The 26,045-nt window shown below is 50.4% G+C and overlaps 1 protein-coding gene across 1 annotated transcript in view; it reads left to right on the forward strand.

The window, feature by feature from the left end:
* The window catches only part of LOC132586833 (ankyrin repeat domain-containing protein 13B-like), a 23,551-nt gene extending 4,103 nt beyond the window's left edge, over positions 1-19,448 (forward strand). The window contains exons 2-14 of the mRNA XM_060258966.1: positions 1,069-1,193; positions 4,011-4,056; positions 6,394-6,537; positions 7,317-7,506; positions 10,108-10,174; positions 10,418-10,499; positions 11,529-11,593; positions 12,829-12,959; positions 13,045-13,202; positions 15,103-15,261; positions 16,050-16,210; positions 16,811-16,887; positions 19,126-19,448. Of these exons, the coding sequence (XP_060114949.1) occupies positions 1,069-1,193; positions 4,011-4,056; positions 6,394-6,537; positions 7,317-7,506; positions 10,108-10,174; positions 10,418-10,499; positions 11,529-11,593; positions 12,829-12,959; positions 13,045-13,202; positions 15,103-15,261; positions 16,050-16,210; positions 16,811-16,887; positions 19,126-19,345 (1,625 nt within the window). The 3' untranslated portion in view covers positions 19,346-19,448. The remainder of the gene's footprint in view (positions 1-1,068; positions 1,194-4,010; positions 4,057-6,393; positions 6,538-7,316; positions 7,507-10,107; positions 10,175-10,417; positions 10,500-11,528; positions 11,594-12,828; positions 12,960-13,044; positions 13,203-15,102; positions 15,262-16,049; positions 16,211-16,810; positions 16,888-19,125) is intronic.
* The last annotated feature ends 6,597 nt before the right edge of the window (positions 19,449-26,045 follow it).

Genomic DNA, 26,045 nt, shown 5'->3' on the forward strand with positions numbered 1-26,045 from the left:
CATACCACATGTAAGTGGGTGCCACCAGGATAGTTCCTCCCCTATTGCCACCCTCTGTCCCCGACCCTGGAGAAAAGAGGAGAGCCATTGTAGGGCCAACCCATGGATCCCAGTATTAGCAAGGCGGCGGGTCAGTAACTGATGGTTGACCGTGTTGAATGCAGCCGACAGGTCCAATAGCATCAGGACCACCGAACTGACTCTATCCAGATGCCTCTTTGGAGGAAAGTTGAAAAATATGACAGATTTATAGATGTGCTTGGAGTACGAGATCATGCCCTTCTCCCCACTCTGTTTCTGACTGTTCCAAGTCAAATAGCCAGATAATGCATCGTTAACTCTGACGGAAAATGGTCATTGCCAATTAGTTAAATCGAATGGACCCAATCCAGCCCACACTGTAAATCTCATTGATTTCAGTGGGCGAATTGAAAACACGCCCATTGATGTCAACAAGGCTTCAAAAGTGCTGGATTCTGGCAGAGTTGTGCCCATTGTTACTTGATTCTAACAATACATTTTATATCCCCTATTTAGGTTCTACCTTTTTTTAGGGCAGACACCAGGGGTGGAATTCTAGCAGGAGCCCCTTTGCATATTAGGCCGCACCTCCCTGATATAGCCAATCCTGCAAGAGCTTACAAGGCTCTTTTTTGTAAGCTCTTGGACGACTGGCTACATCAGGGGTGTGTAGCCTAATACGCAAAGGAGCTCCTGCTAGAATTCCACCCCTGGCGGTGACTAGGGTTGCCAGCTCTGGGTTGGGAAATCCCTGGAGATTTGGGGGTGGAGCTTGGGGAGGGCAGGGTTTGGAGAGGGAAGGGGACTCAGCAGACCACAAACAAGAGCCAGTGAACAACACAGCTGGGCTAAGATCAGAGAATTGGAAAGCTAACAGGAAACTGTGCAAGGCACGGCATCCTGTAAATGCAGAGATAAAGGCGCCCGGTCATAGGTGTTGCATAGAAGAAAGTGTTTTGCCAGGACCTGCTTATCCTTGTCGGATCTCCTTTAGGCCGCCAAGCCTTGGGGTCAGCTGCCCCCATAATTTTGCTTTCCCTCCCACAGTGCTGCAGGAGGCCGTGAGCACGCGTGACCTGGAGCTCGTCCAATTGGTGCTGCGTTACCGTGACTACCAGAGAGCCATCAAGCGCTTGGCTGGTATTCCCATCCTCCTGGAGAAGCTGCACAAGGTACAGCCAGGCGTTCGAAGCCGCTTTATTGAACTGTGATTATGGTAGGAAGTTCCTCTGCAGTCCCTAGAAACAAACCAGGGCTGGTTATGCTCTGGGGTGATTCAGGCTGCTGTGGATGCTGCGACATTTCCAGTGGCGGTGGAGCATATGCACAGCCATTTTCCTTGCCTCAGCTTCCTGCGGCTCTCATTTTACTCCCTGCCACCAGAGAGCAATCTTCTGACTAAGTTGGTAATTGCCAGATTGCTATTACATTACAATACAATGCTCTATTCATTGCAATGGTGTGCTAATTCCCAGAATTCATTTTTAAAAACCTCCAGAACTTTTCATTGAGAAGTTATAAAGGGAAATGTACAGCCTGCATATTTTGCCTTACAAGTCAATAAATGAATGGCTTCTTCTGTCTTCTATATGTTGCTGCCTGGGAATTAAGATTACAGGGAGAGGCCCTTCTCAGTGTCCCATCAATCAAAGAAGCTTGTTTGGTAGGCTGAGACAGGGCCTTTTCAGTGGCAGCCCCATGATTTTGGAACAACCTCCCCAGGCAGCTGTGCCCCACTCCATCGCTTTCAGTCTTTAGGAGGCAACTGAAGATGGTTTGACTTAGGATAGTATTTAATTAAAGCAATCCAAAATTGTGTTTTTGAATTTTGGGGGTTTGTACAGCCCGTGTAACACCGTCTTTATTACAGGCTGGTGTTTGCCCTTTTAGTCGCCGAGTTCTGTGAGTGGACAGCATCAGGCTGCTCTCAAGGGACTATTTCTCTCTCTCACGCTCATTAACAGTCATTCTCTTCGAAGCCTAAGTTGTTGCCTCTCATCATTAGATGCCAGGTGTGGGATAGCTTGGCTCATCTGACTGTTTAGGATATCTTGATTAATGACATTTTGACTTGGAGCCAGCAATGCGGTTATAAGATGCCTAGTTTTAGCTATGCATCTCATCTCAGATTCTGGCAAGCTTTGCTGCGTGCGCGCGCGTGTGTGTGCTCTCGGTCCAGTGGACGGGAGCTTAGCCTGCTATTTCTGTAAGTTTGATGAGTTATTTAAAAATCTCCTTGTAAGCAAGCCTGGATCTTGCATATCATTTCCTTGGGATTTCTGCAAACTCTGGAGCTCCTGGCCACAGCTCTGTACAGTTTGTGCTTTTTAAAAGAAATTTAAATCTTATTATGGATAAGTATATTGTTACATAGCACAAACTTCAGAAATTACATTCAAACAAGTGTAGTTTAAATACTTCAAAAGCAGAAACCATTCTTACAAACATTCATACATACATACATCTATGTATATTTATGGATGTATATCACATTGTAAATATTCAAAATTACAAAAGAGTGCCAGTTTGGTGTAGTGGTTAAGTGCGCGGACTCTTATCTGGGAGAACCGGGTTTGATTCCCCACTCCTCCACTTGCAGCTGCTGGAATGGCCTTGGGTCAGCCATAGTTCTTCATAGAATCATAGAGTTGGAAGGGACCTCTAGGTTGGTTGGTTGGAAGGGACCTCTAGGTTGGTTGGACCTCTAGTCCAACCCCCTGTACAATGCAGGAGTTGTCCTTGAAAGGGCAGCTTCTGGGAGAGCTCTATCAGCCCCACCCTTCTCACAGGATGTCTGTTGTGGTGGGGGAAGATATAGGAGATCGTAAGCCGCTCTGAGTCTCTGATTCAGAGAGAAGGGGGGGATATAAATCTGCAGTTCTTCTTGAGAGCCAGTTTGGTGTAATGGTGAAGTGTGTGGACTCTTATCTGGGAGAACCGGGGTTGATTCCCCACTCCTCCACTTGCACCTGCTGGAATGGCCTTGGGTCAGCCATAGCTTTCCTAGAGTTGTCCTTGAAAGCTGCTGTAAGAGCTCTCTCAGCCCCACCCACCTCACAGGGTGTCTGTTGTGGGGGAGGAAGATTGTGAGCTGCTTTAAGACTCTGAGATTCAGAGTAGAGGGCAGGATATAAATCCAATATCATCATCATTTGTTAATGAAGCTGATTTTCTGGTATAATCTCATTTTCTTTAACATAAGGTATTCTACAATTGGGTACCATGTAATGATCAGTTTAGATTCTTGATTTTCCAATATAACTGGTGTTACATTAGATGTGATTTTATACATGATAAAATGTTCCCATAGTCTATTGTGCCAAGAAACAATGGTGGGTATTGGCTTTATACAGTTTTGTGCTTGTTATGTAATGTTTTATGTGTTTGAATACTGTAAACCGTCTTGAGCTCTGTAAGGAAGGCGGTTAGTAAATATTTTAAATAAATAAATACTTTTTCTAAAAGGAAAGCTGGGAATTTAGTACACTGTTGCCATCAATTGTTATAGCTCTACTGTGCTATAGTGACCTGTCAATCACAGCTTCTGACTGGGGGACGGGGGGTGGCGGCAGCCATGACGACTGAAGTGAGGAAAGTTGTGATGAGGGTGCAGAAATGCACACCCCATCCACATAGCATCTGAAGGCACTCGGAGTGCGATCTTTCCAAGAAGATCATGTCAAACCTTATTTGGGAGAGGCTTTCTAAAACTTTGCATGCACCTGCTGAGCCATGGCCAGAGCTTTTTTTGTAGCAGGAACTCCTTTGCATATTAGGCCACACACCCCTGATGTAGCCAATCCTCCTGGAGCTTACAGTAGGCCCTGCACTAAAAGCCCTGTAAGCTCTTGGAGGATTCGCTACATCAGGGGGTGTGGCCTGATATGCAAAGGAGCTCCTGCTACAAAAACGGGAAATGGAATCTGGGCATTTGGGAGTTCCGCCCCTCTCATCTGTTGACGTCTGAAATCTGTTTCTCTTTCTTCCAGGCACAAGATTTTTATGTGGAGATGAAATGGGAATTCACTAGCTGGGGTACGTCTGCAAGCTAACAGCACAATTGGGGGTTAAACGTTTGTTTGCGAGCAGAGTCGTGGGCTCCCCCTCCAGAGAGCCCCCTCCATTAGGAATGGGCCCTGTTACTATTTTTAAGGAAGAAGGACTTCAAACAGTCATCCTGAATCAATTGGCAAAACTACACTCCCACGTCAGTGTCTGTGAGCTTTGCTGTCGTTTAAACATTTTTAATATGTATATATAATTAGCTGGTGCTTATTATTGTGAAAAAGTTGGTCTTTTCTTTTTTGTTTAAATCAAGGCAGACTTGACCGCCCATCATCTCTACCCCCTGTAGGGACAGAGTAAGAAGGGATACAGAAAAACGTAATTTGCTCCTCCCCACTTCTTCAGTTTGGTGATTCTGTCTCCTTCCCATTTCCTAAATATGCTCCTGGCCAATCATAACCATAATACGGTATGATCTCAGGATGTGCCTGGGAGCCCAGATTCCTCCCCCACACACCTTAAGTTCAGTGCTCGGGCCTGGAATAGTGGGAGAATGCCTCTGAACAAGTGCAGAGTGCATTCATAAGAACATAAGAGAAGCCATCTTGGATCAGACCGATGGCCCATCCAGTCCAACACTTTGTGTCACACAGTGGCCAAAAAACCAGGTGCCATCAGGAGGTCCACCAGTGCGGCCAGGACACTAGAAGCCCTCCCACTGTTGCTCCCCCAAGCACCAAGAATACAGAGTGTCACTGCCCCAGACATAAGAACACCCATGTTGGATCAGGCAGTGGCCCATCCAGTCCCAACATTCTGTCACACAGTGGCCAAAAAACCAGGTGCCATCAGGAGGTCCACCAGTGGGGCCAGGACGCTAGAAGCCCTCCCACTGTTGCCCCCCCAAGCACCAAGAATACAGAGCGTCACTGCCCCAGACATAAGAACAGCCATGTTGGATCAGGCAGTGGCCCATCCAGTCCCAACACTCTTGTGTCATTCAGTGGCCAAAAAACCAGGTGCCATCAGGAGGTCCACCAGTGCGGCCAGGACACTAGAAGCCCTCCCACTGCTGCCCTCCAAGCACCAAGGATAATGAACATCCCGTGCCCCACTGAGGAATGGCTTTCAGGCAAATCTGGTGCCCTTGCAGCGTAGCTTGTTTGCTTGGGGATTTCTTTTGACATGAGTGCAAGCCTTGGGCCTACTCAGCAGTTTTGCCAACCTCCAGGTGGTTGCTGGAGATCTCCTGGAATTATAATTGGTCTCCATGGGACAGATCAGTTCCCTTGGAGAAAATGGCTGCTTTGGAAGTGGGTCTGTAGGGCATTAACCCTGTTGAAGTCCCCACCTCCCTGTTGAAGTCCCCACCTTCCTAAAGCGCACCCTTGACAGGCTTCATCCCCCAAATCTCCAACAGTTTCCCAAACCAGAGTTGGCAACTCTAGTCCGCTAGCTGACACTGGGAAGGGGAGATACAGGCTTCCCCCCCCCGCCACTTCTCAGGTCCAGGCCCAGCCTCATCCAGCCACTACCTCAATGCCAGACCTCAGCTGAAAAACCTTTGAAAGGAGAGCTAGCCTACTTTTGAAGAGGTGGGCACCTGTTTGGCCCCTCCGTGATGGCCCCCCCCCCCATCTATCGCCTAGGATTGCCAGGTGTCACTCAAGAAATATCTGGGGATTTGGGGAGTGGAGCCAGGAGCAAGGGTGTGAAAAGCATGATGAACTCCAAAAAGAGTTCCGGGCTTCACATTTAAAGGGACCGCACACCTTTTAAATGCCTTCTCTCTATTTGGAAATAATGAAGGATAGGGGCACCTTCTTTTGGGACTCATAGAATTGAAGCCCCTGGTCCAATCTTTTTGAAACTTGAGGGGTCTTTTGAGGAGAGGCACTGGTTGTTATGCTGAAAATTTGGTGCCTCTAGCTCAAAAAACAGCCCCCCCAGATACCCATGGATCAGTTCTCTATTATACCTTATGGTAATCACTCTCCATAGAGTATAACAGAGTGCTCAGCAGATGTCCCCCCCCCCCCCCCATTTCTGATAATCCTGAAGCAGGGGGAGGGTCTCCAAACCAGGGGATCCCCAGCCCCCACCTGGAGATTGGCAACCTTACGATTGCCTACCAGTCAATTCTCCCTGCTCCTCCCTAGAGACAGACTCAAAAAAGTGGCATTAGCAGTGAAGTTCTCTACTACTGTGCACATAGGAAAAAAGGGGTCAATGAAGGCAAAGTTAAAAACAAGAGGAAACTCTGTGCTTCTAGTAGAGAGGAACTGAGATGGAGGGGTTTGTTTCTTTTTCCTTTTGCACGTCTGTCTCCTTTGGCGTCGGATTGCCTGATGGCTGCTCTTCCGGCAGTCCCCCTGGTCTCCAAGATCTGCCCCAGCGATACGTACAAGGTGTGGAAGTGTGGCCAGAACTTGAGGGTGGACACGACGCTGCTGGGATTCGACCACATGACGTGGCAGCGTGGGAACCGCAGCTTCATCTTCAGGGGACAAGGTAGGTAGGATGTGTCCCAGACGGTGACCCCCTTGCCTTGCCTTGCTGGAGGAAGAACAGCTGGGGAATCTTTCCAGGTGCAAGAGCTTGTCAGGTGGTGGAGCTTGCTCAAAGACCCGTGGAAAAACACCCGAGACATTGCTGGTGGGTGTCTGGCTGTGGTTCTGGCATGGCCGTGAGGGTCTGTAGAATGCTGAGAGGAGACTGGAAAAGCTCCTTGTTCTGAGCCGTTCTCTAATTTCTGCATAACCTGCCCTTCTTGTGTTACGCAGGATGGGGGCCTTGGCTCACTGATGAAGCTTTGCATTCTGAATGTCCCCAAGCGAAATGTAGAGATGCAGGCCAGGCAGAGAGGGGCAATTCCCTCTTGAAACTGCCTGTGCTGAAGCTACCACTACTTCTTGTGGCAGTGAATTCCACAGGTTAATTACTCATTGGGTGAAGAAGTCCTTCCTTTTATCTGTTCTAAGCCCAGGGCTTTTTTTTTGTAGCAGGAGCTTCTTTGCATATTAGGCCCCACTCCCCTGATGTAGCCAATCCTCCTGGAGTTTACAGTCGGCCCTGTACTAAGAGCCTTGTAAGCTCTTGAAAGATTGGCTACATCAGGGGTGTGTGGCCTAATATGCAAAGGAGTTCCTGCTACAAAATGAGTCCTTTCTAAGTCTAAGTCAATTTCATTGAGTGCCTACAAGTTCTTGTATTGCGTGAAAGGGAGAGAAGTACATCTTTCTCTGCCTGTGCTGAGGCCATGCCTAATTTCCCTCTCTCTTTCCTGGCAGATACCAGTGCGGTGGTGATGGAAATCGACCACGACCGGCAAGTGGTCTACTCGGAGACTCTGGCTCTCGCTGCCAATGACCAAGAGGGGCTTTTGGCCACAGTCCAGCCAACAGAAGAGCAGGTGATGGGCCGGCTGACGGCTCCTGTGGTCACTACCCAGCTGGACACTCGCAACATTGCATTTGAAAGGTGTGTGGCTGAGGTCTTGGCCCAGGCAGTACATCATTCCAATTCTCATGAGGAACTGGGTGCAGCAGATCTCTGCTCCGGGAAGCATCTCCGTTGCCTGCATTTGAGGCAGGCAATTCAGCCCTGCAACATGTTTAAAGTAAACAACATAGAGCAGGGATGTCGGACATTTGTTATGAGGGCTGGATCTTCACCTTGTTGGGCCAGGCCATGTGTGTCATAAAATGTATTTCCAGGTAGGGGAGATATAAACTTTATAAAGAACACAGACAAACGCGCACACTCAGCCTAATCCACCTCACCGACTTGTTGAGCCTCAGCCAATAGAAGGAAGAGAGGCTTGGCTCAGTAGCTCTGCTGTGCAACTGAGAGAGCCTGGCAAAGCTAGCTCTCCTTCCCCTGCTTCCTCCCCAAGGGAGGAGCTTTGCTCTGTCGCTCCTGTGCGATTGAGCAAGCCTGGCAAAGCAAGTTGTGATGCAGAAGGAAGCAAGAGAGGGAGAAGGAAGCAGACAACAGTGAGTTGCTCGTGGGCCTGATAGGAGCTCTCCAGGGGCCTGATTTGGCCCCCAGACTGAATGTTGACATCCCTGGCATAGAGAGTGCTTGGAAAACAGTGCCTGTGATTCACTCTGTCCAGCCACCAAAGCCTAAGCTGCTTTAGCAATGATGGGAATTGAAGAGCAGCCCCCATTCTAGACAGCTTGCAATATGAACCTGGACAAGGACAGGGGGAAGACCTCAGTAGGAGGGGAGGGGAGGGCAGGACAGGGTCATCAGTGGCTATTAGCCACATGGTATAGATGGAACTCTCTATCTGGGGCAAGTGATGCTCTGTATTCTTGGTGCTTGGGGGGAAGGACCAACAATGGTAGGGCTTCTAGTGTCCTGGCCTTCTGGTGGACCTCATGATGGCACCTGGGTTTTTCGTCCACTGTGTGATACAGATTGATGTCTATGTCATTAAGGTATTCTGGGTGTGAAGTCACACCTAGGATACCTTAATGTCATAGACATCAATCTGCTATTCCAACTTATATTGCCTTCTTGTTGTCTCAGCTCAGTCAACACAAACTCAACAATCACCAGACTCCAACGTGTGATCCTTTTAATCTGCTGAAAAACATTTCCATGACTTTGCATACTAACTCACTGCCCACTTTCTCTATATTTAGGACTGCTTGCCATTCCATACTATCGTCTGATGAAGTGTGCTTCTTGCACACAAAAGCTTACATTCTGAATAAAACTTTGTTGGTCTTAAAGGTGCAACTTGACTCCTGCTTTGTTTTACTGCTTCAGACCAACACGGCTTCCCACCTGGACCTGTCCCTAGTCTGTTAGGCCACCAGGCCTTGGCCTGCTCACTCTCCCTCAGATAGATCCAGGTGGGCAACTGAGTTGGTCTGAAGCAATAGAACAAAATTGGAGTCCAGTAGCACCTTTAAGACCAACACAGTTTTTCGTATTCATGCATACTTCTTCAGACGAGGGAATGGGGTGCAGTGAGCAGAACTACATATAGCTGGTGGGTTAAGAGTGTAACTTTTGTATCACCCAGGAACTATATGTAGTTCTGCTCACCGTACCCCATTCCCTCATCTGAAGAAGTATGTATGAATACGAAAGCTTACATTCTGAATAAAACTTGGTTGGTCTTAAAGGTGCCTTCCTCCTCAACAGCAGCTGTCCTGCCAGCTTGACCTCTTAGATGGAAAGAACAGCGTTTGTTTCCTGAGAGAGCTTTTAAGCAATTCCCCTCAGAGCCTACTTGGGTGCCGATTGGCTAAAACCAACGCCAAGCATTCTAGGGATTGTAGACTGCCTCTCCCTACTGCGACACAGGCCTCACAGGCTCCCTAGACCCACTAGGCCTCTGTCTCACAGCACAGCACAGATCATGACAGGAGCTTTAAATGGAAGGCATTTGTGCAAGATTTGGGAGGGGGTGGGAGGCCAGTGGAAGATGTGAAGAGTTGCATTGCGCAGGCCACGAGAGAGAGAGAGAGAGACGCTGAACGAGTCCAAACAGGCGCAAGAAAAGGAAAGCAGCAGAAGGAGCAAAGTGAGAAATGGACCTGCTGCGTCCCCAGCTTTGCTTACCCTCTTTAGGCCACAGGGGTGGAGGATGGCCCAGGAATCTCCTGCCAAAGTAGGAGTTATCCCATCAGATAAAAAGGAGGCTCTGCATTGAAAGCAGAACAGCTTCTGCCTTGGAGGAGCGCTGGCATCTTGGGACCAGTGTTCCCTCTAAGCTGAGCTAGCTCACAGATTTTTAGCCTCCAGCTCACACATTTTTGTCTTAGTTCAGGAAGGATGGCCCCAGAGCACAATAATTTATGCAGTAGCTCACAACTTTAATACCAGGAGCTCACAGCTTTACTGCCAGTAACTCACAACTTTAATACCAGGAGCTCACAAAGTAGAATCTTTGCTCACAAGACTGCAGCTTAGAGGGAACATTGCTTGGACCTCTGCCAAGCATCCCCATCCATTTCACCTTAGTGGGGGTTTTGGCCCTCATTCCCTCTTCCAACAGCCCAGTGAACTGTGGCCTGATCATTCATCCCCCGCTAAGCTCATCTCATGCTGGTTTTTTGCCAGGAACAAGACGGGTATCTTGGGCTGGAGGAGCGAGAAGACGGAGGTGGTGAATGGGTACGAGGCCAAGGTGAGAGGTGTGGGTGGGGAGGGGAGGCACCTGCTAAGAAACAGCAGGAGATTAGGCAGGGAATGGAGGGAGTGAAAAAGAGATGTCGAAGGACTGAGAGGCTGAAAGGAGGAGAGCCTCAATACCGAAGACTAGAAGCTTGAAACTGACATGAAGTGTCATGGGTGCAGGGAACCTATTTGAGAAGGTGGGAGAGGGCAGGGCCTACGGTTACATCTGGTGGTGTTTCCTATCCCTCTGCAGGTTTATGGGGCTTCCAACGTAGAGCTTATCACCCGGACGCGAACCGAACATCTTTCAGAGCAGCACAAAGGGAAGATCAAAGGTACTCTCTCTCCTCTTCCACGCACCTGCCTGGGATCTGGTCCTCAAATAACACATCACCCCCATTGGAAGCAGGTGGAAAGACACAAAATGCAAACGATGGAATAACAATCTGTGACCCTCCTGTTCAGTTTGCCTTCTGGGTTTCCATCGTGGCTTTTCCCTGCTCAGGACAAAACCGTTTGTCTCTCACCCCTGAACCACAGTAATGTATTTAATAGCAATTGTACAGGCAAAATTGATGGTTGGTTCTGCCTCCAAATGCACTGAAATGCCCTAAAAGAAGCACACCGATCTAGGGAGGCCAGCAGCAAGAACGGAAGCGGGGCTTGCGACGAGACCAACCACAAAGTGGCCAATTTGCACAGCCCTGCCAATTGCTGAAATAGGAGCCGCCTTGGTGATGAGGGAACTCCTAGCGGTTCGATCCATGGTTCTGTCAATGGTATATTAATAGATGTATACATTCCCAGCCTGCAGAACTTCTCCCCAACCCGCAGTGGTCACATTTCTGTGGGTCTGATGGTCATGCACACAGATATTGCATGCAGCAACAGGGCAGCCGTGAGCTGCAGCTACTGAGAGTAGCAAGACAGGTGGGGGCGGCCCTGTCCCTCCCTCCAAGCAATTTTAATTGCATCTTCCCAGGTACAAAGACCCACAGGAGAGCCCCTTGTCAGGGCTTGGGTCTGGGTGAAGAGAGCCAGTTTGGTGTAGTGGTTAAGTGTGCGGACTCTTATCTGGGAGAACCGAGTTTGATTCCCCACTCCTCCACTTGCAGCTGCTGGAATGGCCTAGGGTCAGGCATAGCTCTTGTAGGAGTTGTCCTTGAAAGGGAAGCTTCTGGGAGAGCTCTCTCAGCCCCACCTACTTCACAGGGTGTCTGTTGTGGGGGAGGAAGATAAAGGAGGTTGTGAGCCACTCTGAGACTTTGATTCAGAGTGAAGGGCAGGGTATAAATCTGCAGTTCTTCTTATAACATGCATTCCTTCCATTGGCACGCATGCTCATACTTCTCTGTCTCCTGCAGGCAGCAAAACTCCCCTCCAGTCATTCCTGGGCATTGCCGAACAACACGTGGGCCCCAACAACGGGGTGAGTGATGTTGGGGGGTGCCCTAGATGCTTCATCAAGGGATGGGACTTAGAGGAAGCTCACTGCGTGGTGGGGAGGGAAGATGCCATGGAGCTTCAAAGGGCCCTTCCCCCATCGATATGCACCCAGTTTGCTAGGATTGGGGATTCCCTCCAATCCCTCTATAGAACTGAAAGGCTGTGGACTGTTTCAGCAGGGTTAATTTCAGCGCTCTTCATCTCCTACCCTTTAATGCTTCCTCAAATCTTGCCCCATGGCAGGACTGGTACTCTCTAAGAACATAAGAGAAGCCATGTTGGGTCGGGCCACCCATCCAGTCCAGCGCTCTGTGTCACACGATGGCCAAAACCCAGGTGCCATCAGGAGGTCCACCACTGGGGCCAGAACTCCAGCAGCCCTCTCACCGTGGCCCCCAAGCACCAAGAATACAGAGCATCACTGCCCCAGACGCAGTGTTCCATCTCTACCTTGTGGCTAATAGCCATTAGGACATAAGAGAAGCCATGCTGGATCAGGCCAATGGCTCAATCAGTCCAACACTCTGTGTCAAACAGTGGCCAAAAAACCAGGAGCCATCAGGAGGTCCATCAGTGGGGCCAGGACAGTACCAAGAATACAGAGCATCGCTGCCCCAGACAGAGTTCCAACGATAAGCTGTGGCTAAGAACCACTGATGGACCTCTGCTCCATATGCTTATCCAATCCCCTCTTGAAGCCATCTATGCTTGTAGCCGCCGCCACCTCCTGTGGCAGTGAATTCCATGTGTTAATCACCCTTTGGGTGAAGAAGTACTTCCTTTTATCGGTTCTTCCGTTTATCCATTGATGGACCTCTGCTCCATATGTTTATCCAATCCCCTCTTGAAGCCGTCTATGCTTGTAGCCGCCACCACCTCCTGTGGCAGTGAATTCCTTGTGTTAATCACCCTTTGGGTGAAGTACTTCCTTTTATCGGTTCTTCCGTTTATCCATTGATGGACCTCTGCTCCATATGTTTATCCAATCCCCTCTTGAAGCCGTCTATGCTTGTAGCTGCCACCACTTCCTGCATAAGAACATAAGAGCCTGCTTCGGCAGGGAGGGCGGACTATAAATCGAATAAATTAAATTAAATTCAGTTCCCCTAAATAAATGAGACTGGATTACCCCCGAGCCTGCCCTCCATTTCCCCTCCTCTGCTCAGGCTGAGGCCACTGGGGAGGCCTCACCTGACGCTTGCCTCTGTCCTTTTCCAGGCCCTCATCACGCAAACCCTGAGCCCGGCCAACCCCACCGCCATCACGCCGGAGGAATACTTCAACCCCAGTTTTGAGCTGGGGAGCCGGGACATGGGGAGGCCCATCGAGCTGACCACCAAGACGCAGAAGTGAGGCGGGGAGGGGAGGGGAGGGATGGGGAGGAACTGCTGGGCCAGGACTGGCAGCGCCGACTCACCGTCTCCTCGGCCTCAGGTTCAAAGCCAAGCTGTGGTTGTGTGAGGACCACCCGCTGTCGTTGGCCGAGCAGGTCGCCCCCATCATCGACTTGATGGCTATCAGCAACGCTCTCTTTGCCAAGCTCCGGGACTTCATCACCCTGCGGCTGCCTCCAGGCTTCCCTGTCAAGATCGGTGAGGAGTCCGACGCACACCGGCTACGAAGGTTCCCAGTTCTGGGCTGGGAAATACCTGGAGATTTGGAGGGTGGGGTTTGGGGAGGGGAGGGACTTCAGCAGGATATAATGCCATAGAGCCCACCCGCCAAAGCAGCCATTTTCTCCAGGCGAACTGATCTTTGGAGAGCCATTGTAGTATCAGATCTCCAGGTACCACCTGGAGGTTGGCAACTGCCTACACTGCATAGGGATGTGGATTCCCACACAAGCTTCTCTGCCCTCTCCTGGCATTCTTGATATACCTTTAACTCCAACTGGCTTCCCCTGCAAAGGTTTATGGGCATTGTGGTTTTCAGCAAGTACAATGGAAATGTTTTGTTAAGATACCCTCGAAAGCTTGTACTACAGATTTATACAAGAGTTGAAACCAAGGAATTCTGACCATTACAGTTTGGGTAGGGAAGCTTTTTGAACTGGATCCCTCGACCAATGTTCCCTCTAAGCCGAGTTAGCAGGAACTAGCTCACAGATTTTTCGCTTCCAGCTCACAGATTTTTGTCTTCGCCCCAGAGCAAACTAATTGATGCAACGGCTCACAACTTTCATGCCGGTAGCTCACAAAGCAGAATTTTTGCTCACAAGACTCTGCAGCTTAGAGGGAACATTGCCCTCGACCCACCCTCCCGAAGCTTGTGGGGATGCTTGGGAGAAAGGGGCTAGTGTCTAACAATATGGGGATAGTGCCCCACTTTTTATAGTTTTACAGCTGGGAACAGTTGCTAGATTGGTTTGTGTTTATAGCACAGACTGCCTTATGTTTAACCTAGAGAGGAGACGACAAAGAAGTGGCGTGACAGCCATATTCAGGTACTTGTAGGACTTTCCTATAGAGCAGGGGTGGCCAACGGTAGCTCTCCAGATGTTTTTTTTGCGTACAACTCCCATCAGCCCCAGCCAGCATGGCCAATGGCTGGGGCTGATGGGAGTTGTAGGCAAAAAAAAACATCTGAAGAGCTGCCGTTGGCCACCCCTGCTCTAGAGGATGGTGCTGAGTTGTTTTCTGTTGCCCCAGAAGGGCAGACCAGAACCAGCGGAATGAAATTAAATCAGAAGTTTTTGATTAAACATTAGGAAGAACTTCCTGACAGAGCAGTTCCTCAGTTGGAGCAGGCTTCCTTGGTGGGCTCTCCTTCTTTAGAGGTTTTTAAACAGAGACTTGAGGGCCATCTGACAGCTGTGCTGATTCTGTGAACTTAGGCAGATCATGAGAAGGAAGGCGGGAAGGGTTGCATCAGTGCTTAGTTCTCATGACCCCTTCTTACACGTCCAGGGAAATACTGACTGCCGCTTCAGGGTCAGGCAGCAATTTTTCTCCAGGCCAGTTTGGCCAGGGATCCTGGAGGTGTTTCCCCATCTTCTAGGCATGAAACGGGCCACTCAGGGTGCATGGAGGGTGGAGGTAGTTGTGAATTTCCTTCATTGTGCAGGGGGTTGGACTTGAGGACTCTATGATCGCAAGCACTGATCCAGTTGAGAGCTAGTTTGGTGTAAGCGGTTAAGTGTGCGGACTTTTATCTGGGAGAACCGGGTTTGATTCCCCACTCCTCCACTTGCACCTGCTGGAATGGCCTTGGGTCAGCCAGAGCTCTTGCAGAAGTTGTCCTTGAAAGGGGAGCTGCTGTGAGTGTCCTCTCAGCCCCACCCACCTCACGGGGTGTCTGTTATGGGGAAGGAAGATAAAGGAGATTGTGAGCCGCTCTGAGTCTCTGAGATTCGGAGTGGAGGGCGGGATTTAAATCCAATATCATCATCAGCATCATCCTGGAGGGAAAGGAATTCAGTTGTCTCAGGGGCCAATAGTCACTGCAACAGCCTCTGCCCTTCCACCTCTCTCTTTCTCTTCCTTCTGCCCCCAGAAATCCCCATCTTCCACATCCTCAACGCCCGCATCACTTTCGGGAACCTCAATGGCTGTGATGAACCAGTGGTCTCTGTTCGTGGCACCGGCAGCCCCGGCAGCGACGCCCCCTCCCCTGGCAGCGACCGGTCCAGCATCAGCAGCTCCAGCTCCCTTGGTGGGTGGGGAAACAAGAGTGGTAGTGGTGGTGGTGGTGGGGGAAATCTGGGACACAGAGCTTCTCTGCAAAGGGTTAAGCATGCCCAAAGGCGGGAGGAAGCTGGGATTTCCTGGACTCTTCTTATGCAAATACAAGTACGGAAGCTAAAAGGAAATGAATTGTATACAACAGGGGTGGCCAAACCTGCTTAACATGAGCCATAGAATAAACATTACATGTCTGAGAACCGCATTACAGTAATGTCAGATGTTTGAGAGAAGGGAGGGAAGGGAGGAAGATAGATGGGGGAGGTAGAGGTAGAAAGAAAGCAACTTTAACTTTACATGCATTCTCCAAGCCACCAGCCAACAGGGCAGTGGGAGCTTCAAGATGTGTGAAAGAGCCACTCCTGAGCCACGGTTTGGCCACCCCAGATATGCAACATACTTTCTGTGCACTGAGTATTAGACTATACAGAAGTGTGTTCGAAAGGTTGCAATTAAGCACAACGGATTAAGATGTTAAGCCTTCCCTTACTGGCTCATGTTGAAGAGCCACCCTGGCTCGACATTCTGTTCCAAACGGTGGCCAGAAAAGCACCTATATTAGCTCACAGGTAAGGTGTGGATGCCTTCCCCAGTCTGTGTGTCATCTCAGTAGCCCTCCTCTGTGTTTTGATCCAGCTCTGCAAGGTCCACCCTGGGGCAGGAGGGGGTGAGGCTTTGAGATTTTCAGGGTCAGGCCCAGAATTCCTTTCCTCTTGCTGCGGCAAACGTATATTGTGGTCCCCCCCCCTCATTCCCCAGGCTCTTGCCGGTGCTTCGACATGGATCCCTCCTTGTTCGAGGCCCCACGAGGCTACAGCATGGTGGGGAGCCACCCGGAGCCCCTGCGCGAGGACGACGACGACCTGCTGCAATTTGCCATCCAGCAAAGCCTGCTAGAAGCTGGGAGCGAATACGATCAGGTGGGCACCGGCAGACCTTTCTGCTTCCGCCGTGGCTGATTGGGGAGGGGAGCTGGCTCAGTGGAAGAGCCTCTGCTTTGCGTGCAGAAGCTCCCCGGTTCCGTCTCCAGTTAAAGGGACCAGGTGATGGGAGAGACCTCTGCCTGAGACCTTGTAGAGCGGCTGCCAGTCCGAGCAGACAATACTGAGCTGGATGGACTGATGGTCTGATTCAGTTTAAGGCGGCTCTGAGCGTGTTCAGAAACTGAACCTCGGGAGAGGGTTCGCGGCTCAGCGGCAGAGCACCCACACGTTTTCGCCAGCAGGGCCTGGGTTCAAATCCCAGCCGCTTCCAGTTAGAATGCATGCTGTGAATGGCTTGGCTGGGGAAGACCAGGGCAGGTGCTCCGTTGAGACGCTGCCCTGCTAGAGGGACGAGTGAGCTGCCCTGGTGTGAGGCCGTGCAGCCCAGACCTTCAGCTAAGAGGAGGCTTGCAGCAGGCCAGGAGGAGGAGGTGCGTACTGGAAGTGCCCCTGGAGCAGGGCTTGAGGCCTGGCTACCCCAGTCGCTAGGGAGCGTATCTGCTTGTTTCTACCTCCTGTCTTTCTGGCCCCCTGCAGGTTACTATTTGGGAAGCACTGACTAACAGCAAACCAGGCACTCACCCTGCCTCCCAGGAGGGGAGCAAAGGGGACAGGTGAGTCCAACGCCGAAGAACTTGCAACTTTTTACTCCCTATTTGACCATTGCCTGCTCTGCACCCTCTGGGTGGGGAGGGGGGGATTTTTCACAGGCTACCGGAGCCTTCCAGGTTTGTGTGTCAGAGCAAAAACTTTTTGAGTGCCTCTTGTGCTGAAAAATCAATGTATTACAGCCATTGTGGACTCAAGCTGCAAAAAGCTTGTCCTGCAATGTAAGTCATCATTTCACAAGTGCTGGATAAACATCTGGAGCAGAAATCCATCAGTGGCTATTAGCTACAGCGTATTGATGGAACTCTCTATCTGGGGCAAGTGATGCTCTGTATTCTTAGGCAACAGTGGGAGGGCTTCTAGTGTCCTGGCCCCACTGGTGGACCTGATGGCACCTGGATTTTGGTCACTGTGTGACACAGAATGTTGGACTGGATGGGCCATTGGCCTGATCCAGTATGACTTCTCTTATGTCTGGGGTAGTGATGCTCTGTATTCTTGGTGCTTAGGAGGGGCAACAGTGCGGGGGCTTCTACTGCTCTGGCCCCACTGGTGGACCTCCTGATGGCACCTGGTTTTTTTGGCCACTGTGTGACACAGAGTGTTGGACTAGATGGGCCATTGTCCTGATCCAACATGGCTTCTCTTAGGTTCTTATGCTGCAGGCTTTTGAAATAGAAGTTCTTTCTTCTTAGACGTTTCCGTGGCCCAATTTAGTTTCAGAGGCTGGGAAGCCTCACCTGTAGGCACTCTTGTTTCCCAGCATGCAAGGCTCCTGTCCCCTAATTGGGTGAAAAAACAGAGTCTAGGCTGGCCCAGGCCAATCATCAGGTCTCATCGGATCTCGGAAGCTAAGCAGGGCCGGCCCTGGTTCGTACTTGGCTGGGAGACCCCCATGCAAGCCCAGGGTGGCAGTTCAGAGCCAGCAATGGTCAACCACCTCTGAAAGTCTGGTGCCTTGAAAACCCCAAGAGGAATGGCCACAAGTTGGCTTTGACTTGACGGCGCTTCCACCACCATCCCGCACAGTTTGTTGGGATCAGAGTCAGAATTCAACTGGAAAAAGCAAGTTTGCCATTGGCTGCCTATGTTGACCAACCCTGGGATTCCTTGCAGGTTTCCCATCTGTTACAACTCAGAGGGGTCTTACCAAATTGTTGCCACCACTCTGGATTAAGGGTTCCCCTTGAGAAGGCCCAGAGTGTCGTCCCAAGCCCTTCAGGCCTCCCTTAGCTAGGCCAAATAATGGGCGTGAGGACCAGGCAGAGTGAACAACAACAAAAAGGTTTATTCCAGTGCAATATAAATTAACAAGGTGCATTCACCAGTAAAAGGGTGAAGGGAAAATAAACAAATGCCCTAACGCATTTATCTCTACAGTCCCTTCTCTAATACTACACTTACCCCCCTTGGGTAAGGGCCTTTCCCTTTGCTTCCAGCTCTCCAGGCGACAGCCTGCCTCCAGCTAAGCTTTCCAGGGAAAGAACACCCACTTCCTGGGCTTGGCCTTTATATTCTCTTCCCAGGCCCCACCCCACTCAGGGCCTGTTTCCCTCCAAAACCCTCACTACCCAATCAGAGGGACAGAGGGGATCCTGGGAGATGTAGGCTTTTCCCAGTAACTCCTAAGCAGGCTTTCCTGGGGCCTGCAGGCCTCGCTAGGCCCAGGATCATGACACCATCCAAGTACAAACCTGGGTTGATCCTGCTTAGCTTCTGGAATCAGGCTAGCCCAGGGGTGGGCAAACTGTGGCTTGGGAGCCACATGTGTCTCTTTCACACATATTATGTGGCTCTCAAAGCCCCCACCACCCCATCGGTCAAATTGAAGAAAGTATTTAAAGTTAAAGTTGCTTTCTTTCCACCTCTTCCTCCCTTCCTTCCTTCCTTCCACTCTCAAACATCTGATGTTTGTAGCTCTCAAACATCTGACGTTTATTCTGTGTGTCTCTTACATTAAGCAAGTTTGGCCACCCCTGGGCTAGCCCGCATCACCAGGGTTAGGGTAGCTAAGCATGTGAAATGTCCAACACAAGCCAGAGGCAGGGCTAGATGTCCAGTGTTTAGGAGACTTAAGAGGCCTTTTCCCCACCTGCCCGGTAGAATCAAATATGTAACCAATAGGCACGCTGCTTGTCGATTTATTTTGCAAATCTTCGTGGACCCTTGGCCCCTCATGTTAGCGGTGGTGTTATGGAATAAAGCCAAGCAAAAGAAAATACTTCTCCGCTTTCTCCCCTCAGGACACCCCAGCACACACCACCCCCGCGGCCTGCCACCCCTCAGCCACGGGCACCCCCTGCGGTCAAGGGACCTAGCCAATCTGTGCCCCCCAGTTACGCCGAACAGCTGCGCTTGGCCATGGAGCTGTCCGCGAAGGAGCAGGAAGAGGCGGAGCGGCGCTCGCGCCAGGAGGAAGAGGACTTTGAACGCATCCTGCGCCTCTCGCTCACGGAACAATAGCGAACCTGCGTTGGTGCATGGGAGGAGGGGGGGGCCACTCGTGCACAAACTCCAAGGGTTGCCAAAGCATATGGACTGTGCCTCCCCCGCCACCACCACCACAGCCACTTGAAGAGCTAATGCACAAAAGCTGGGGGGGGGGGGCGGAGGGATGGGAGGGAACATCGCAACATCAGGGGGGAGGTCTTTTCCAGACTGCAGTCGGGAAGGCGTGCTTGGATCCTGCCCCCTCTGCCAGCCCATTGCACAGAGCATGGGGGCTCACCAGGGAATCAGGGTGGGGAGGGGAGAGCAGGGGAAGACACCGAAATGCATTCCACTCCCCCCCCCCCCCAAACACTGAGCCATTTAATACCCCCTCTCTACCTTTGGTAAAGGCAGGCGGGTAAGTCTTAATGAACCTGAGCTTTTCAGTTAGACTGGCTTCCCACCCATCTTGCCCCTTGTGTGTGTGTGTGGGGGGCCCTTACAGTAGGCAGGGGGGTGGAAAGCACCCCCACTTCCCCCCCTCTCTGCAGCCCTCTGAGCCTAGATGGACTGCGCCTGTTCCACCCGGGTGGGTTGGCCTCCTGCCTCCGCACTCAAGACAGATTGTATTTCTGCAGTTCCGTTGAGCAGCAGGGAAAGGCACGGAGTGCAGCGTGATGGGGAAATTGCCAACCGGCGTTAAAAAAGGGAACAAGGCTTCTAGTCCTTATGGTTGCAATGATACGTTTGAAAGCATGTGGGCAGGTGAAGCCTCTTCGGAGCTCAGAAACCAGACCTGGTTTAAAGAGGATGTTAAGAAATTCAAAGATGGCTCTCAAGGTCTTGTAAAAGCATCGATAGCCAGTGGTGGGAGGATCATGCTGCAGCACAGAGGAGGGCAGGGGGTTGAAGACAGTTTACTGACCTGGATGCCACTCCTGGTAGGTACTGCTAGCCCCGTAGCAGGAAACATTGCAGCGCCGGTATGGTACTGGTGATGTTCTACTGACCTGCCTGCCCTGCAGGGCTCAGGGATAGAAGAAGTGCATCGGGGAAGGGCTACCCCTCTGTCCCCTGCCACAGCCCTAAGTGGGGTTGCCAGCCTCCAGGTGGCTTGGAGAAAAACCCAAAGGTTTCCGTGAATATCCAGCCTCAATAAGAACATAAGAGAAGACATGTTGGATCAGGCCAATGGCCCATCTAGTCCAACATTCTGTCACACAGTGGCCAAAAAAGAAAGGAGGTTCACAAGTGGGGCTAGAAGCCCTTCCACGTTGCCCCCCTCCCCAAGCACCAAGAATACAGAGCATCACTGCCCCAGACAGTTCCAATAATATGCTGTGGCTAATTGCCACTGATGGACCTCTGCTCCATATTTTTATCCAATCCCCTCTTGAAGCTGGCTATGCTTGTAGCCGCCACCACCTCCTGTGGCAGTGAATTCCACTTGTTAATCACCCTTTGGGTGAAGAAGTACTTTATTTTATCCGTTCTAACCTGACTGTTCAGCAATTTCATTGAATGCCCACGAGTTCTTGTATTGTGAGAAAGGGAGAAAAGTACTTCTTTCTCTACTTTCTCCATCCCATGCATAATCTTGTAAACCTCTATCATGTCACCCCGCAGTCGACGTTTCTCCAAGCTAAAGAGTCCCAAGCGTTTTAACCTTTCTTCATAGGGAAAGTGTTCCAAATCTTTAATCATTCTAGTTGCCCTTTTCTGGACTTTTCCCAATGCTATAATATCCTTTGATATAATAATATATAATACATGCAAAGCACAATGAAGGAATTATAGATGATATACAAATAATTAAGTAACAACATAGCACAAGAGAGAGAAATGGCACAAATTGGACCCATAAATTTTACATACATTCAAACAGCAAACTCCTGGTCCTATCCAAATCCATTTCCTATAAGCTGTATTGGCAAATCAAATTCCAGTCAGCCACTAAGGCCAGTAAAATCCTCCCAAGATGTGAAGCAAGCATGAAAATCTTCCAAGTGGCAAGGCAGTACTTGGATTCCTCGTTTCACTTCAGCTTTGTCTAGCTTTTTCAAAAATATCAGGGCACAGCAAGAACACAACCATCTAATGTAGGGGTGTTGAATTCATTTGTTATGAGAGCCAGATTTGACATTAATGGGACCTTGTCGGGCTGGGCCATGTCATGCTGGGCCATGTGTGTACCTATTTAAGATTAGGTAGCAGAGATATAAACTTTATAAAGAACACAGACAAACACAGTTAATTTAAAATAAAAAAACCCCTTAAAATAAAACATACTTAAAACATGAGCACTCATTGGTCTTAAAGGTGCTTTCCTTGTATTTCTCCCATGGGATCCAGGAAACTGGGCAAAGGAAGCTCTGGCTCTTTCCTTCCTTCCCCCGTGGACTGGGGGAGAGCCAGTTTGGTGTAGTGGTTAAGTGTGCGGACTCTTATCTGGGAGAACTGGGTTTGATCCCCCACTCCTCCACTTGCACCTGCTAGCATGGCCTTGGGTCAGCCATAGCTCTGGCAGGGGTTGTCCTTGAAAGGGCAGCTGCTGGGAGAGCCCTCTCAACTCCACCCACCTCACAGGGTGTCTGTTGTGGGGGAGGAAGGTAAAGGAGATTGTGAGCTGCTCTGAGACTCTTCAGAGTGGAGGACAGGATATAAATCCAATATCCTCTTCAGCCAAGGAAGAGTGGCTTGACTCAGTTGCTCTGCTGTGTGACGGAGAGCACCTGGCAAAGCAAGCTCTCCCTCCCCTTCCTCCCCAAGGGAGGAGTTTCAACCAATTGAGAAAACAGGTTTTGCTGTGTAGCTCCTGTACGATTGAGCAAGCCTTGGGAAGCAAGCTGTTATGCAGAAGGAAGCAGACAACAGCTAGTTGCTCGGAGACCTGATTCAGCCCCCAGGCTGCATGTTGACACCCCTGACTGATGCTTTGAAGATTTTCATGCTTGCTGCACATCTTGGAAGATTTTAATGTATGCTGTTATTTAATTATTTGTAATACATCATTTATAATTCCTTCATTATATATTGCTTTATATAGAGGCTGGATATTCACAGAAACCTTTGGAGCTCTGTATCTGGGGCAGTGATGCTCTGTATTCTTGGTGCTTGGGTGGGGGGGGAGGAACAGTGTGAGGATTTCTAATGTCCTGGTCCCAATGGTGGACCTCCTGATGGCACCTGGGGTTTTTGGCTACTGTGTGACACAGAGTGTTGGACTGGATGGGCCATTGGCCTGACCCAACATGGCTTCTCTTATGTTCTTATGTATCTTTGGGTTTTTCTCTGATCTACTTACAGCCATGATTCTCTGTGGTTGCTCAACCAACAGGTGGTGCCTGGGGATCCCCAGGAAGTACCGCTGATCTCCAAGTCACGGAGATCAGTTCCTCCCTGAGAGAAAACCAGCTGCTTTGGAAGTCAGTCTCCATGACATCCCTCTCCCCCCCCTTCTCAGGACACCCCAGCGCACAAGACCCCTGCGGCCTGCCACCCCTCCCATTAACGGCTTCCCTGCTGAAGCCCCCTCCACAGGCCCCACCCCCCAAATCTCCAGGAATTTCCCAGCTGGCACCTCCAGTCCCAAGGCCAGTTGGGCGTCCTCTCTTGGTGGCCGTTGACACTTCATTACACAGGGCTGGCAAGTCCATTTCCAGGGCTCCCGACTCCGAAGTCCATTTCGGCAGGACTTCACGGTACTGTGATTTTTTTTCTGCTTCTCTTTCTGACAGGAAAAGTAGAACAAATTGTGTACAAAAGGCAACGTATCTTCATAGTTCATACAGGGCGATGAATCCAGGTGGTTGGCTTTGGGCCCCCTTTCTAAAATTCAGTTCTGATTCCCCTTTGCCATCTGTCAGAATCACTGAGTCGGAAGGCACCTCCAGGGTCATCTAGTCCAACCCCCTGCACAATGCAGGAAACTCACAAAGACCTCCCCCTAAATTCACAGGCTCCTCATTGCTGTCAGATGGCCGCCTAGCCTCTGTTGAAAAACCTCCAAGGAAGCAGAATGTATGCTGTTATTTAATTATTTGTAATCTGTCATTGATAAGTCGTGGGAGGGTTGCTGTCTCTAGCCAAAAACCCCTTTCAGGGCGCTAGAGAGATGGAACTAACCCTGGCTAACTAACCTGCAGCCATTACCCTGAGTGGAGAATCGGGAGGCAGGGGCGATTCTGGATCAGCCGCTGGAGAGTACAGGGGCATCGTCTTGCATGGGTGGCACCCAGCTAGCGTGACGCCCCCCTTCCCCTGCACCGGCTCCTATAGCACCAAGTGCACTTACCCCCCCCTCCCCCCCTTTCAGAAAACAGGTCCCTGCCTAACACCTGTCATTGCTAGGTCTTCACCAGCGCTGCCCAAGTACCGGTCCAAAAGAGCTCCGTGGCGCACCAAACTTGGGGCAAGTGGTAAGCACAGGGTACCTCGCCTTGGCAGCTCAGGGCCAAAACTTTCCTATGACCATGCTGAGCACCTTGGGCGGGGAGGGGTGGGGGAAGGCTGCCTTCTGAAACCTGCACCCCCCTTCTCTCTCCCACCACCTCTCTCCCCAGGTTCTCGTGCATCACAGCTTGGCTTCTCTTTCTCTCTCTCTGCTTGGGAAGCACAAACCATCAGCCACACTGGCTTCCATGGGGAGCAGGCAGTGGGGCTGGAAGACTCCTGCCCCTCTCTCCTGGTCACAGCCCCACTTCCGGTGCCCTTTCTTCCAGCACACACCGGGGTCATTGGTCAATGGTGCTAATCTCCAACTGCCCCGCCTTTCTCAAAACTTTGCTCCCAGGCCGGGCTGCATGGGGGTGAGGGAGCTGCTCTTTTGCCTCCAGCGCTGATGCCCCTTGGCCCGCAAACACCCACACCCACTCGAGAGGCCAAAAATCTCCGGCCCAGCTTGAGTGGTCTAGAACACAACCAGAGAATGTGGAAAGGAGGAGGGACAAAGGCTTGCAAGGTGGCCTTTTTTGGGGGGGGGGGGGTGGAGTGAGCACCTGCATCATGGGAAGGGGGTGGGGGTCCAACCAGTTGAGGTGTGTAACCTGCACAGAGACACCAATAAAAACCTCTTGAACCTTTGCAAGTCAGATCTCTTTCGGGGCTGCGTGCCTCTTCTTCTCCCTCTTGTTCCGTTTCGGGACCAGGTTCCTACGGAAAGATCAAGGGAAGGGTGTCGGGGCACAAATTTTCTGCTGATGGGATTTCACTTTCATGACATTTGGGGACTTTGGCAAGATGCGCAGGTAGGTCTGCATCACACCTGCTGGATGGCAGGGAGAACCTTGCTTCAAGTGGCGATTGCAAAAGGCTGTCTCTGAGCAACCGAAGGTGTGCAGGTTCATCAGCACACCTGCCCGCTATCCCCATGTCTGTGTGACTCAACAACCCTCATAGCTTCTGGATCCATTGCAGGAGTCTAACTCATACTGGTAATTCTGAAGCTGGAACAAAATTTTGGTTTTTAAAAACATTCTTTGGCATGTGTGCAAATGTATATGCATGTACATGCCTGCTTGGAAGTTGCGGTTGACTTGAGAGCCAGTTTGGTGTGGTTAAGTGCGTGGACTCTTATCTGGGAGAACCAGGTTTGATTCCCTACTCCTCCACTTGCAGCCACTGGAATGGCCTTGGGTTTAACCATACTTTTGCAGGAGTTGTCCTTGAAAGGGCAGCTTCTGGAAGAGTTCTCTCAGCCCCACCCACCTGACAGGGTGTCTGTTGTGGGGGAAGAAGACTTAAAGAAGATTGTAAGCCGCTCTGAGACTGACCAATTTCACACTAGACTTTTAATCCTTGTTCAGCCCTGTCCCCAAGCTGACATTCTAATCTAAAATAATAGAATCATAGAGCTGATTTCTGCCTCTAGTGTAGAATGTCAGTTTGGGGATAGGGCTAAACCAGGATTGAACATATGAAGCTGCCTTATACTGAACCAGACTCTTGGTCCATCGAAGTCAGTATTGTCTTCTCAGACTGGCAGTGACTCTCCAGGGTCTCAAGCTGAGGTTTTTCACACCTATTTGCCTGGACCCTTTTTTGGAGATACTGGGGATTGAACCTGGGACCTTCTGCTTCCCAAGCAGATGCTCTGCCACTGAACCACCGTCCCTCCCTAAAGGTCTAGTGCAAAATTGGTCTCTGATTCAGAGAGAAGGGCGGGGCATATATCTATGATCTTTTTCTTATGGTGACTCCTAGTTGTGCTTGGACTTTGCAGAGATGGCTTGCTTATTGCCTGCCACTGCCTCCCAGCGCTGGTATTCTTTGGAGGTCTCCCGTCCAAGTACTTGCCAAGGTTGGCCCTGCTTAGCTTCTGAGATCTGACAAGATTGGGCTTGCCTCGGCTAGGAAAAGTTCTTAAGGGTCAGGCTGCATTGCTGGTGACCATGTTCAAGTGAATTCAGGCTGTAGTATTCCCCATTACAAGAAGATAGAAGACGATATTGGATTTATATCCCGCCCTCCACTCCGAAGAGTCTCAGAGGGTGTGAGACTTGGACAGTGAAAAAAGCTGACGGGGAAAAGTTGATTTATTTGAAATATGGAGTCTGAAGAGAATTTTAGATATTGTGGACCACTCCCCCCCCCCCCAAAAAAAAAGTGGGCTCCAAATGAAGCCTGCTCTCTCCCTAAAAGCTAAAATGACTGAATTGAGGCTATGGTACTTTGGTCGCATTATGAGAGAAAAGGCAGTAACGCTAGGAAAAGTTGAAGGCAGTAGGAAAAGAGA

The sequence above is a fragment of the Heteronotia binoei genome, chromosome 18, assembly GCF_032191835.1.
Source record: "Heteronotia binoei isolate CCM8104 ecotype False Entrance Well chromosome 18, APGP_CSIRO_Hbin_v1, whole genome shotgun sequence".
NCBI classification, from domain to species: Eukaryota; Metazoa; Chordata; class Lepidosauria; order Squamata; family Gekkonidae; genus Heteronotia; species Heteronotia binoei.